At 57.8% G+C, this 11617-nt stretch overlaps 1 protein-coding gene across 1 annotated transcript in view; it reads right to left on the bottom strand.

The window, feature by feature from the left end:
* The window catches only part of ANK2 (ankyrin 2), a 281207-nt gene that overhangs the window by 12555 nt on the left and 257035 nt on the right, over positions 1 to 11617 (bottom strand). The window contains 4 exon segments of the mRNA XM_025050926.1: positions 1667 to 1810; positions 2620 to 2751; positions 4678 to 4752; positions 6396 to 11617. The exon segment at positions 6396 to 11617 is cut by the window's right edge and continues 18 nt beyond it. Of these exon segments, the coding sequence (XP_024906694.1) occupies positions 1667 to 1810; positions 2620 to 2751; positions 4678 to 4752; positions 6396 to 11617 (5573 nt within the window).

The following is an 11617-nucleotide window of genomic DNA, read 5'->3' as shown; positions in this document are numbered from 1 at the left end:
GGGCAGAGGCCAGGCGCCGACAGACGGGCCAGGCTGGGCCGGGCTGCCCTCAAGAGGGCCTCTGAGCTGAGGCCCAGGAGTGTGCAGGAAGCGTGCCCCGCGGTGGAGGGAACGGGGCGCCCAGCCGTGACTGAGGGAGCGCGGGAGCCCAGGGCACGCGAGGTGGCCAGGTGTCTGGGACGGACAGCTGTGAGGCTCTTGCTGAAACTAACACATGCCATCATCTAAACCTATGAAAAAGGAAAAGCTACAGAAAGAGACGAAGGAAGAACGGACAGTAATAAAAGGAAGGAAGAAACCAGAGAAGCGGGTGTCACAGGAAGCACGTGAAGGGCAGGTCTCAGTGGGCTTAAATGCGTCGAAGGTCACTAAAGGGCAAAGCAGGGTGAACGGCAGGAATCGGTGCGCTCGGCAATGAGGAAACGGGGTGAATTCGGCAAGACCGTCTTCTGTCGGGTGATGACGCAAGCCCAGCAGGCGTGGATGCCGAGGACGGCTCTAGGGAGCAGGGGAGAGAAGGAGACACTGGAGAGTCCCACTGTCCTTAACGAGATTTCCTGCAGAATGGAGGCAGCAGCAGAGCTGCCGCACAGGGTCTACGGGGTGAACGGCGTGGTTGGCGTGGCTTCCCGGGGCTTCCTTCCTAAAGGTGGGGGGGCCTAGTTAAGCGCGCTCGATGCGGCTGGCACAGTCCAGCTGCAGGAGGCAGAGGCGCGACCGCAGAAGTGAAGGTCTTCACGGGACAGCAGGAGACGCTGTGTGACCAAAGCGAGCGAACGTCAGGCAGGAGAGCGGGGGACAGGCGCCGAGGGCACTGCGTTTGCAGGTCCTGCGCTGAGCGAACGTGAACACCTGCTCAGGATTACGCCTGCTCTTCCTAACACGGAGCTGGGAGTCGATAAGGAGAAGAGAAGATGTAAAACGCAGATGAGGGAGAGAGGGGCACGGAGGAGGACAGAGAGTCAGTGTGCAAATGACTGACAATGAACTGCAGACAAACTGCCGGACAGCTGGGCGGCCAACGGCTGGAGGCCCCAGTGGGCCTGAAGGGCTGAAGGACAATGCTTCAAGTCAGAGTGGGGAGCAGTCTGGCGGCCGATAAGGATGGGGGTCTCAGTTGTAGGCGCAGAGGGGGTGGCTGAGGCAGGATAAGACGCATGTGGCAGAAGTGCCATCGAGGAGCTGAGGGAGGAGCACCTACGGGTCACCCACATCAGCGGTCATTACGGACTGGATGCACGCCCTTAAAGCTCCTGAGCCGAAGCCCAGCCCCACGTGACACCGGGGCAGGGCCTTGGGGGGGTGACAAGGGGGTGAGGGTACAGTCCCTGTGATGGGGTCGATGCCTGGTCAGAGGAGGCCGGAGACATGCTTTCTGTCCCCATCATGAGGTCACGGCAAGAAGGTGGCCGTCACCTCAGACTTCCGGTCTTGGAACTGTGGGGAGTGCGTCTCCGTTGCTGAAGGCCCCGTGTATGGTGTGTCGTCCCAGCACACCGGCTGAGACGACAGAATGACAGAGAATGGGGAGCACGAGGTGCCCATCGAATGGGGGAGCAAGGAGGAAACGTGACACCAAAGGCAACGGCGCACCCTCGAAGGACAGGAAGACTCGAGGTCAGGCGGCCGACCACACACGCGTGCACACGTGCGCGCACACACTGACCTTCGCTGCGATCCAGCGCGATGGCCCGCTCCGCCTCTGCGTGGCTCCGGCCGGCACGGCCCCCCAGGGGCTCCGAGCTGGCCTCCATGAGATGCACGATGTCCATTCGGCTGATCTTGGTGAGACAGCCCACGAGACTGGCATCTGGGGCATCGGAGAAAAAGCACTTGTCGCATGTGAGGGGACCTCTTTAAAAATCTTTCAGTTAGCGGCATTACTAAAATTTTGATACCTGTATGGGAAATCTCTAAAGCCCAAACAGGGTTTTCGTAAAAATAAGCGTACAAACAAGAGCTGTGCACAGAAAGGGCGACAGCACAGGCATGAGCTCTAAACGCAGACTTGCCAGGTGACAGAGCAGACGCCCTGTCCAACGGGCGTCTCAGTGAAGAGACCCCCTGGAGACGCGTTTGGTCTGAGGACAGCCCCTGTGCCGTGCGGGAGGCTCGTACAGAAGTCTCCGCTGGCCGTCGCGAGCTCACGGTGACGGCTGACGGCTGACGGACGGCGCGCCCTCTGCTTTGACCTGCTCCATCCCAGCGGGGCGAACAGCGCGGGCGGGGAGGACGGCGGGCGCCCGTGTGGAAACGAGGCAGGGCCCGCGAGAGGCCTTCGGGGGAGTGGGCCCAGCTGGGGGGCGAGAGCGGCCACGCGCTGTACCGCCCCTTTTCCTCGACTGTCCTGCATAAAGCACGACGCGGGGCGTGTGCCTGACGTGTTCTCGCCCTTTCAGGTGCGGAGGAGGAAGCGGAGAAACACAGCACTGTGCGCCCGCGTCCACCGTCAGCATCCGGGAGCCTTTCGCGCTCCGATGAGCCCCCGGCCGCGCAATCACAGGACCGCGGGGCCAGATGTGTTCACGCCCAGCGTGCGACTCTCGGCGTCGCAGTGGTGCTTGACGCCGCCGGCACCTGTGGTTTTGTGGGCACGCCGCGCTCCGCCTGCGGCCCTACCTGCCGCGTGCCTGCAGTCCCGTTCCAGCCAGTGCCTCAGCAGCGCGTGGCTCTGGTCTTGCAGCGAGTTGGGGTTCTCGATCCGTATCTGGTGCACCTGCTCCTCGGTGAAACCCAGCTCTCTTGCCAGCTCTAGGAGAGAAGACGTGACCCTGTGGACGCACTGACCCCGCACCCTGACCCGTGACTCTGGGTGGCGTGCTCTAGCGCTGTGAGTGGCAGGGTGGCCGTGCCACGCGTAGAAGTGACTCTCACATGCCTTTGTCCTTCTAGCACGTTGCAGATTTTTCTCTTCAAACCAGGTATAGAAAGAATCGAGCACCGTCATAACGGAAGTGGCGACACGGATCCCCACATTCGGAAGAGACCATTAGCACTGGCTTATACTCTTAATCCCGATAATGGAAAAGAAAGGACTGACAGCAGGAGAAACAGACCATTTCTCACTTTTAATTATCGTTAGGTGACGTGTTAAGTACTACGAATCCTGTTTCTGAACACGTGGATAAACGCTAGCTGTGGTTATACCGTGGTGGTTGAATAAACCCCTTTGACTCAACATCATATGAGTAAAATGTCTAGGAAGCATTAATTGACCCAGGAAAGAAGCCCCGAATTCTTCCTTTAAAGTCTACCGCTGACATTCCCTATAGATGCTCATACATTGTGGTGTGTACGTGTGTAAATGAGGTGTCCTCCTTGGAGGATGATTTGCCAATATCTTTCAAAATTAAAACTATGCAGACCCCTTACCTGGCAATCCACCTGTGGAAATATGCCCTATGGGAACACGCACAAAAGTGTACCAGCGCACGGGCACCCTTACAGCCATCCGCGGGACACAGCCTCAGTACCCATCAATAAAGGGCACGGATAAAACGCTGGCAGCTCCGCACAGCAGCATTAAACAGCCATTTCAAAGAACGAGACAGACGTGTCTATGGTGATGGAATACTTACAAGGAAAATAAAGTAAAATCTTACTTATTTTAAAATAATAGGCATCGATGCCTTGGACACATGAGAAAGCATTAGCAGTTAACCCTCAGGAGCGGGGCCAGGAGACTGACTTTTCGTCTTCCTACCACTCTGCACGGTGGTGGGGTCTGAATTCTTAACAGGTACAGAGATATTACATTTAATAGATAATGTGTACATATGCATACATTTAAACAGCAAAATAAAGTAATTCGAGATGTCGTTTATTTAGTAAGTCAACCAGGGATATTCTGCTCTCCTTCCTTCTCCTAAACTCAATTAAATAACTCTGATCAGTTTTTAAAGAAAATGGCTAAGCTTCCTGCTTCCAATCTTACTCTACATGATCGATTATCTCTGTTGAGGGCATTTGGACTCCTACTCATCACCAAACGTTTAAGAAACTGAAAGGAGCTGAATATTGACAAAGGAGTCACGAGTAATAGAAAAGGAAGTGAGGCCAGACAAAGGCAGGTCAGGGACGGCCAATCCTGCCCTGGCGCGTCGGTCACGGGCGAGGTGTCAGAGCACAGATCACGATCCGTAAGTGAACCATACTGATTTTAGAATTCGCTTTCCCTTAATAAATTATTCAACACGTATTATAATTTCTACTCTTAATCATTCCCATTTCTCAGAAAATTGGTGCAACATCTCATTCATAGGTATTTCAACATTCGCCCAACGCAGATTTTAGCACCATTCTAAGTAGGCAGCCCTGGTTAAATCTCAAATTGAATTTTATGACAATGACACATAACAGTGATTCTGGAACTCGGCAGTCTCCCCGAAGCTCAGCTACTCACAGCTCCCAAGGGCGTAGAGTGGGCTGGCACCCCCATTCTCCCAGCCCAAGCCGCCAGCACTCTGGATCTGAGGCGGCAGGCGGCCTGCCCGGCTCACGGGGCGAGTCGACGAGAGCCTGTCCCCCAGTCCACAGTTCCTCCCCTCCTCGCCGCCCCACACGGTCGTCCTCAAGGGACAAGCAAGGGCCTTTTCACTGTCAGTGACACTTGGCGAGGCAGCTGTGTCATTTAGACCAAGCAGGTTTCACTGACAAAGCCATTCACGCTCATCTTACCTGTCCAGCTGAAGCCGAGGTGATCGGCGACACACGCCAGCCTTTCCGCCATCCAATCCCGCTCATCCTGCTGATCTACAGAAGGTCAAAAACAGAAGGGCCAGAGATTGTCTACGGTCGGAGAGGACCCACAGTGCGGTCACCCCCAGAAAGGAAGCGCTTGTCCAAATATCTGGTAACAGCACAATTTAGTGATTACATTTTAAATCATATTAAATTGTGTGTTTGCCTGATTTCTGGAATGGAATAGAGAATAAATCTAATATGAATCATGAAAACCATCTGCTTCCATATCTCTTTAATCAAGACTAGTTACAGGACATAATCACATAAATTGCTAATTTCCAGTCACGTTGGGACTTTCCTTTTAAATTATCTGAGAGGATGCTGCCCATCAGAAAATAGTCATCTCTCTCACTAAACACCAGAGAAATCATAAACGGGATGTGGAAGTGGAGTTATCATTCAGGACCTCCTGTCACTGTCCGTGGCAGCAGAGGTCACTTCCAGGTCACATGTGGAGGACACTGCATCACAGCCGAGATTCCCATGAGACCTAGACCCTGCATTGACCAGACCATCCTGAGTTTTTCTCAGTGTGGCCAGAAACAGCATTTGCCTTGGTCCCGGTGACGCTGGGAGGAGGAAGGGTGAGAGTGGTGGGTGGGTATGTGCGTGTGCGTGTGCGTGTGTGTGCGTGTGCGTGTGCGTTGCGTTAGTGAGTATGCGTGTCTTCTAGGCGCGTGCGCGTGCGTGCGTGTGCGTGTGTGCGTGCGCGCTGCGTTAGTGAGTATGCGTGTCTTCTGGCCGAAGTTCCTGTCTGCTTACTATGAAGTAAGCTCATATATTACTTCCACAAACTATAATTTTCCCATTTATTTTTAACCCCCATTAATTGATGATGGGCAGCATTTTAGTTCATGGTATTGTGACATTCTTTTATAACGTAAATTTAAGAATAATAGTCTTTATTGTAGAGATATTGGAAGATCAGAGACTACTTTTCAAAGCCATCTAAGGTTTCCTTTTTTTTTTTTTTTATAATTGAGAGCCATTATCCCCTCACAGTCAGCCTAAATCATGCAAAGTTTGAGTTCTGTTGTCTGCTGCATCTCATCAAGTGCCTTCCCCATCCATTCATATCTACGAAAAGCACATTTTACCTGTTTGTTTGCTTAAAGTTTTACCAAGGGTATCTGAAATCCAAGCTTTCTGAATCAAGAACAGATCCACAAAATTGGAATTTCATGATACGTAAAATCTTCTTGAGCCAATGGCTTCCGAATGATTACAAAAGTAAGTGTGAGTTATTTTCAAGTGCACAAAGGCGAGAAGACAAAGCAGTGAATCTTCGTAATATGAAACCCAACCCGATATACTGGTGTGCAAAAGCAGAAGAGCTGAATCTGCGGCTCAGCCTGGCCCTCAGGACAACAAAACTCAAAGCTGGCATGGCCTCGCGTGCAGCGGGGCAGGGGCGCCGTCGCCGGCCACGGTCACGCTCCCGTGAGCATTCTCGTTATTCAATCTTGAGATTGTTTCCACAGACGAGAGTGTACAGAGAAAGCACACGACACGAAGGGCTTACACAAACACAGCGACCGGTGAAAGCATAAAGAAAACGAGACACGAATCGCTAAATCAAACAGACACACGAGAAAACCACGCCGGGCTTAGGACATGCGTGCGCAGCACAGGGACCCCGGGGGTGGCAATACCTTCAGCACGGTCATGGCCATTGTCATCAGGGATGCGCTCAATCAGAGTCTCAACGGACTCATCCCAGATGGGCCTTGTGTCAAAGATGTCCTCGGGGATTGAGTGCTCGGTCTCAACAGGTGGCAGATTCTCGGTCACCGAGACTTCCAGGGCACTACTGCTCTCCTCGTCGGACGCTACGCCCTGCTGCTCCCTCTCTGACTGTGCCAGCCTATCTGCCAGCCTGGACGCCTCATCGCTGACCTCCTCGAAGAACTCAATGGAGCCCCTGCAGAGGCCCAGGAGCCGCTCCTGCCCGCCCCAGGTGGGGCTCGTGGCCCCCGCCGGCTCCGACTCCTCCGCCCTCTCCCTGCTCTCTGCTGCTGCCTCAAGGTCACTTCTGCCGCCCCCCGCACACCTGGTCTCTGAGCCCAGGGGGCCGGCAGCAGAGTCAGACCTGCTCCCGCCGGCCACTGCTCTGCCTGGCTCGCCCTGCCCCTGAGGAGCCAGCGTCTCCTGCAGAGACGAGTCCACAGGCAAAGGCCACTGCTCGGCTACTGGGACGGGCACTTCCACGGGGACCTTCGACCCTGGTTCTGCTTCCTCCCCTTCACTGTCGTCCTCTGGGCTGGACAGAATGTCCTCAGAGAGGCCAAGCTTGTGCCCCGCAGTGGGAGTGGGCCTAGTCCTCACGGGGCCCCTGGCCTTGCCCTCCGCAGAAGGCACGCTCTCCATGGCGGCAGTAGGGATCTCAATGACCGACCTTTGCTCCTCCGGGGAAGAATCAGGAGAGCCACTGTCCTGGCCCAAAGGAGCACACCTAGAGACCGTGGGCAAGTCCACCTGAGCTTGTGCCACCGGCTCAGGGCACCAAGGGCCAGCTGTCCACTGCCCCCCGGACAGGGCGGGGGAAGTGGCCTCTGGTGTCAACATGTCTGCGGGGGCAGGGGTCGCCGTGTGGGCGTGAAATGGAGCGTCGGAAGCAGGGATGCCCTCCCCCTCCCTGCTCGGGCCATCTGGGACCACGTCGGCGTCACGGTCCACTGAGTCTTTTGATTCTGCAGGTGCCAGTAGCTCAGAGGACGTCTCCAGCTGTGGGGGCTCAGCAGCAGCGTCCCCTTCTTTCCTGTCCTCAGAGAGCGCCTCTTCTTTGGATTCTCGCCCAATTTGGAAAAAGTGGAAACTTTCGTCTGCATAGGGTCTCCTGGTCATGTCAATGGCGCCACTTCGGGTCATCTCAAACAGCTTGCCCTCCTGAAAGAGGAACGGGTTCTGCTCGCTGGCCGGGGTCCCCTCCTCAGTGGGCGTCCGGGCAGGAGTGGTGTCAGGGGTCGTGCCCTGTGACTGTCTGTCTACCATCAAACCGAATATCTTCTGCTCTTCCTCCTTCACCCGGGCCTCGAAGGCTTCGTCGTCCTCACGGATTTCACTCCAGGAATCAGACTCTGCTTCGGTTTTTGTGATGATGACTCTGCTCACCTGCCCGCTGCCGACTGCTGCTGGGTCTGGCGTCGCGGGCTCCGGGGGCGCGGTGGCCCCACCTGACGGCACTTCCCACAAGGCGCTCTCCAGCGCAGGCTCTATTTCCACACTCTGGTCCCTGACATTGGATTCTTGGGGACCTGCCACCACTGCGCCTTCAACAGAGGATGCGATTGTCATAGAACACACTTCGGAGGAGTGAAAGTTTGTGTGTCTTGCGTCTGTTTGGGTTCTGCTCTCCTCACTGGAGAAAAAAGTCTGGGAAGGAACGTTTTCATAAGGGCTTACGACCTGAGGGTCACAGGCTTCTCCAGTCTCAATGGGGTCGGCCGCCAGGACGTCCGTGGACGGCCGGTCTGTTTCAGTCGTGACTGACGAGTCCTGAGTGGCGCCGCCCGCTGGTGAGCCCGCAGAGGCTTGGCCGGTCTGTGTGACCTCTCCTTCTGTAGTAGGGGGTGGAGCGGTCACGTCTCCTTCTAATTCTTTTCCCTCAGATGCTGGACAAAGAGACAGAGAGGAGAATGATGACAAGCCTTCGCTGGGGACATCGATTTGTGGAGATGCTGCTTGAGAAACAGTGAATTCTTCTCCTTCTGTGTCCCTGTCCCCTGCCTCTCTGTCCCCCGTGTCTCGGGCAGCTAACAGCGCCTCGTGGATGACCGGCTCCTCACCGCCATGGGCACCGGAGGGACTGCGGAGGCCTGGAGGGGCGGGCGTGGCCGGTCTGCGCGGAGCCCCCGCCTCACAGCCGTGGCCGATGCAGGGTTTCGGAGAGTCAGCACCTCTGTCTGCATCGTCACCGGGTGTCTCTGGGCCGTCGGCGGTGGGGACGGCGTCACGCCGCCTGTCTCCATCTCTTCCCTCGTCTGGGTCACCTGGCTCTTCCTGAGCATCTTCCTTCAGCTTGAAGGTGTACTGCTTGGGAGCCGGCCGGACGTGCACGTCTTCGGGGCTGGAACCGGAGTCCGAGCTGGACGGCCGCGGGGACGGAGGCTGCACGTGAATGACGGGCTCGGGCGCGAGGCCCGCGTCGGCGGCTCTCCTTGGCTGTGTCGGCTCTGGCTCGCTCTCCGGGGAGGGAGAAGCCGTTCTGCTCTCTGGTGTCGCCCCGCTGGGGCCGGCGCCGCCCTCCCCCGCACGCCCCGTGTGTCCTGGTTCATCGGCGTCTGCGGGGCCGTCAGTGTCCAGCTCTGGGGCCGCGCATGACTCCTCCTGCCTGGCTTCTCTTCTGCAGTCCCTTCTCTGTCTTGCTTCCTGTTCCAGCTCGTCAAAGGTTTTGATTTTGGTTACCATCTTAAACATCTCCTCTTCAGGTGTGAACCTCTTTTGCTCCCCATTTTCCGAGTCATCCTCCTCCACACACTCATGAATCACAGCCGGTTTCGGGGTGCTGGTATCGGAGGCTTTGGGCGTGACCTCGTAGCTAACTTCCTCGGAGCTGGGGGTGTCAGGGGAGAGGGGGCTCTTCCCCGAGCTCTCCACGAGAGACGTCTGCTCAAGGCTGTCATCCTCGGCACTGCCGTCTGGGTCTCGGAGCAGCCGGCAGCGCACGGAGGCCACTTCTGTCAGAAGCTCTGTCTTGGGGACGGCTGCGGGCAGTGGGGAGTGACCTAGGAGAGCAGCCTTCACCTTGGGCTCCACAGGGCTGCTTTCGAGGGAGTCACGGCAGGGGGACTCTCTCAGAGGGCTGGGCTCCAGGGAGTCCGGGGTTTTGTGTGACGAGTTGTCCTCCAGCACGGGGCTGGCCTCCAGGGAGTCCCGGTGGCTCACTGCCAGGGACTCGTCGGCCCCCGGGCTGAGGACCTCGGTGCTGGGGCGAGGGAGGGCGAGCTCCAGCCCTGGGGGGCTGCGGGGAGCTGCGGGGCGCTGGCGCTCAGCCCCAGGGCCCATCCTGACAGCTGCCTCAGGTGGCGAGGGCTCGGGGCTGCTGGGTCCCTGAGTGTCACAGTCGGCTTGTGTCTCGTGGGAGCAACTAGCGTGTGCAGGCGGGCCCTCGGTCAGCCCCGCGGGTGTTTCTGCTGCTGAGGACACAGCACCACTGAGGCCGTTGTCTTGGGGTTCGGGGCCCATTGCTGCGGAGGGGTCCGGGGTGGCCTCCATTGGCACGCGCCGGGCCTGGGGCTCTGCGCCCTCCATGGCGGCCGCTCCTGGCTCCTCAGCGCCGTCGGGAATGCCCTTGGCCATGGAGCGTGTTCCTGAATGAGTTTCTGCTGCAGCTTCTAACATGGCGGTTTCACTTGTCTCTCCAAGCTGCTCACGGCCTTTCTTGGGTGAGAAGGAAAGGCTCTCGGGGCTCGTCTCGGGGGTCTCCGCCAGGCCCTCATGCTTGTAGCTCTCCTCGGAGCTGACCTGAGGGGTCCCCTCCAGCAGGCTGCCACACGGAGACCCCGCCGCGCCGTCAGGCTTCAGGCTTTCACAGCTGCCATCCAGAGCCCCCCGGCAGAAGGACAGAGCCGGGGGGTGCTGCTCCATGTCGCCCAGTGGGAGGGCCGTGTCGAGGGGACTAGTGAGCACCTGGTCCAGGAGCAGCTGCGCCTTCTCTGCCTCGCCGCCCCGGCGGAACTGCTGGTACTGGTCATTGTCTTCCAGCTCCTGCTTGATGACCTCCGAGAAGTCGGTGGAGGTCCTCCTGTCGGGGCTGATCTGGAGCCCCATGTCCCCCGGCTCGCCGGCCGGCCCCTCCTCAGGCACCGGCTGAGCGGGGATAGGCATCTGGGGGCTGGCGGCCAGCTCCTGTCCTCCTCCCATGTCCCCCGGCTCGCCGGCCGGCCCCTCCTCGGGCACCGGCTGAGCGGGGACAGGCATCTGGGGGCTGGCGGCCGGCTCCTGTCCTCCGGCTGCATCTTCGCGCCGACACCCGCCAGAGGAGGCACGGGCCCCCCTCCGGGGCTCCCAGGCGCCTGTGCCCGGAGGTCGCGGGCCTCGTTTGAGCGTCTGAGTCTCCGCTTTCTGTGCCTCCTTCTGGGGGGGCGTCTGCCCCTTCTCTTTTTCTGCTCGGCCTTTGCCTTTTTCCTGAGGCGGCTTTGGTTTTGCTGATTTGTGCTCGAAGAGCCCGGCCCTGTGTTTTGAGGGGTCCTGGCCTGCCTGGAACGCCTTCATCAGCTCCCGGACGGACATGCTCTCCTCAATCCGCTCTGCTCTCCAGGTGGGGGACACAGGTGCTTTTTCAGTTTTCCCGGAAGGTGACACCGAAAGGCGCTTCTCAGTTTTCCCAGGGGTGGATACAGATGGGTGCCTTTCTGTCCTTCCAGCTGGTGACACAGGCAGGCGTTTTTCTGTTCTTCCGGGGGATACAGGTGGGTGTTTCTCCATTCTTCCAGAGGGCGATACAGGTGGACGTTTGTCTGCTTTACCTGAAGGTGACACGGGGGAGTGTTTCTCGGTTTTACCTGATGAGGCCCCAGGGGAGTGTCTCTCAGTTTTTGTCGAGGGTGACACAGGGGAGTGTTTCTCGGTTTTGTCGGTCTTACTTGGTGGCGACACAGGAGGATGCCTTTCAGATTTTGCAGAGGAGGAAAGAGAAGAGTGTCTTTCTGCTCTGGAGGAGGGGGACTTCAGAGGGGGCGACGCAGCCACATGTGGCCTGTGGCTCGTCCTCCTGGGCACTTCCTCTTTGCCCTTGACTCTGACGGGCAACTTGCTCCGACCTTTCTGCTCATCTTCCACCCGCTTCTGAAGGGCCTTCACTTTGTCCTTGATGGAGCCGATGGGCGTTTCCTCCACGAGCGGCGACGTGGCCTTGCCGGCGGGAAGGGGCTCG

This window comes from Pteropus alecto, unplaced genomic scaffold, assembly GCF_000325575.1.
Source record: "Pteropus alecto unplaced genomic scaffold, ASM32557v1 scaffold17, whole genome shotgun sequence".
Classification (NCBI taxonomy): domain Eukaryota; kingdom Metazoa; phylum Chordata; class Mammalia; order Chiroptera; family Pteropodidae; genus Pteropus; species Pteropus alecto.
This window is presented reverse-complemented; position numbering and strand designations above follow the sequence as displayed.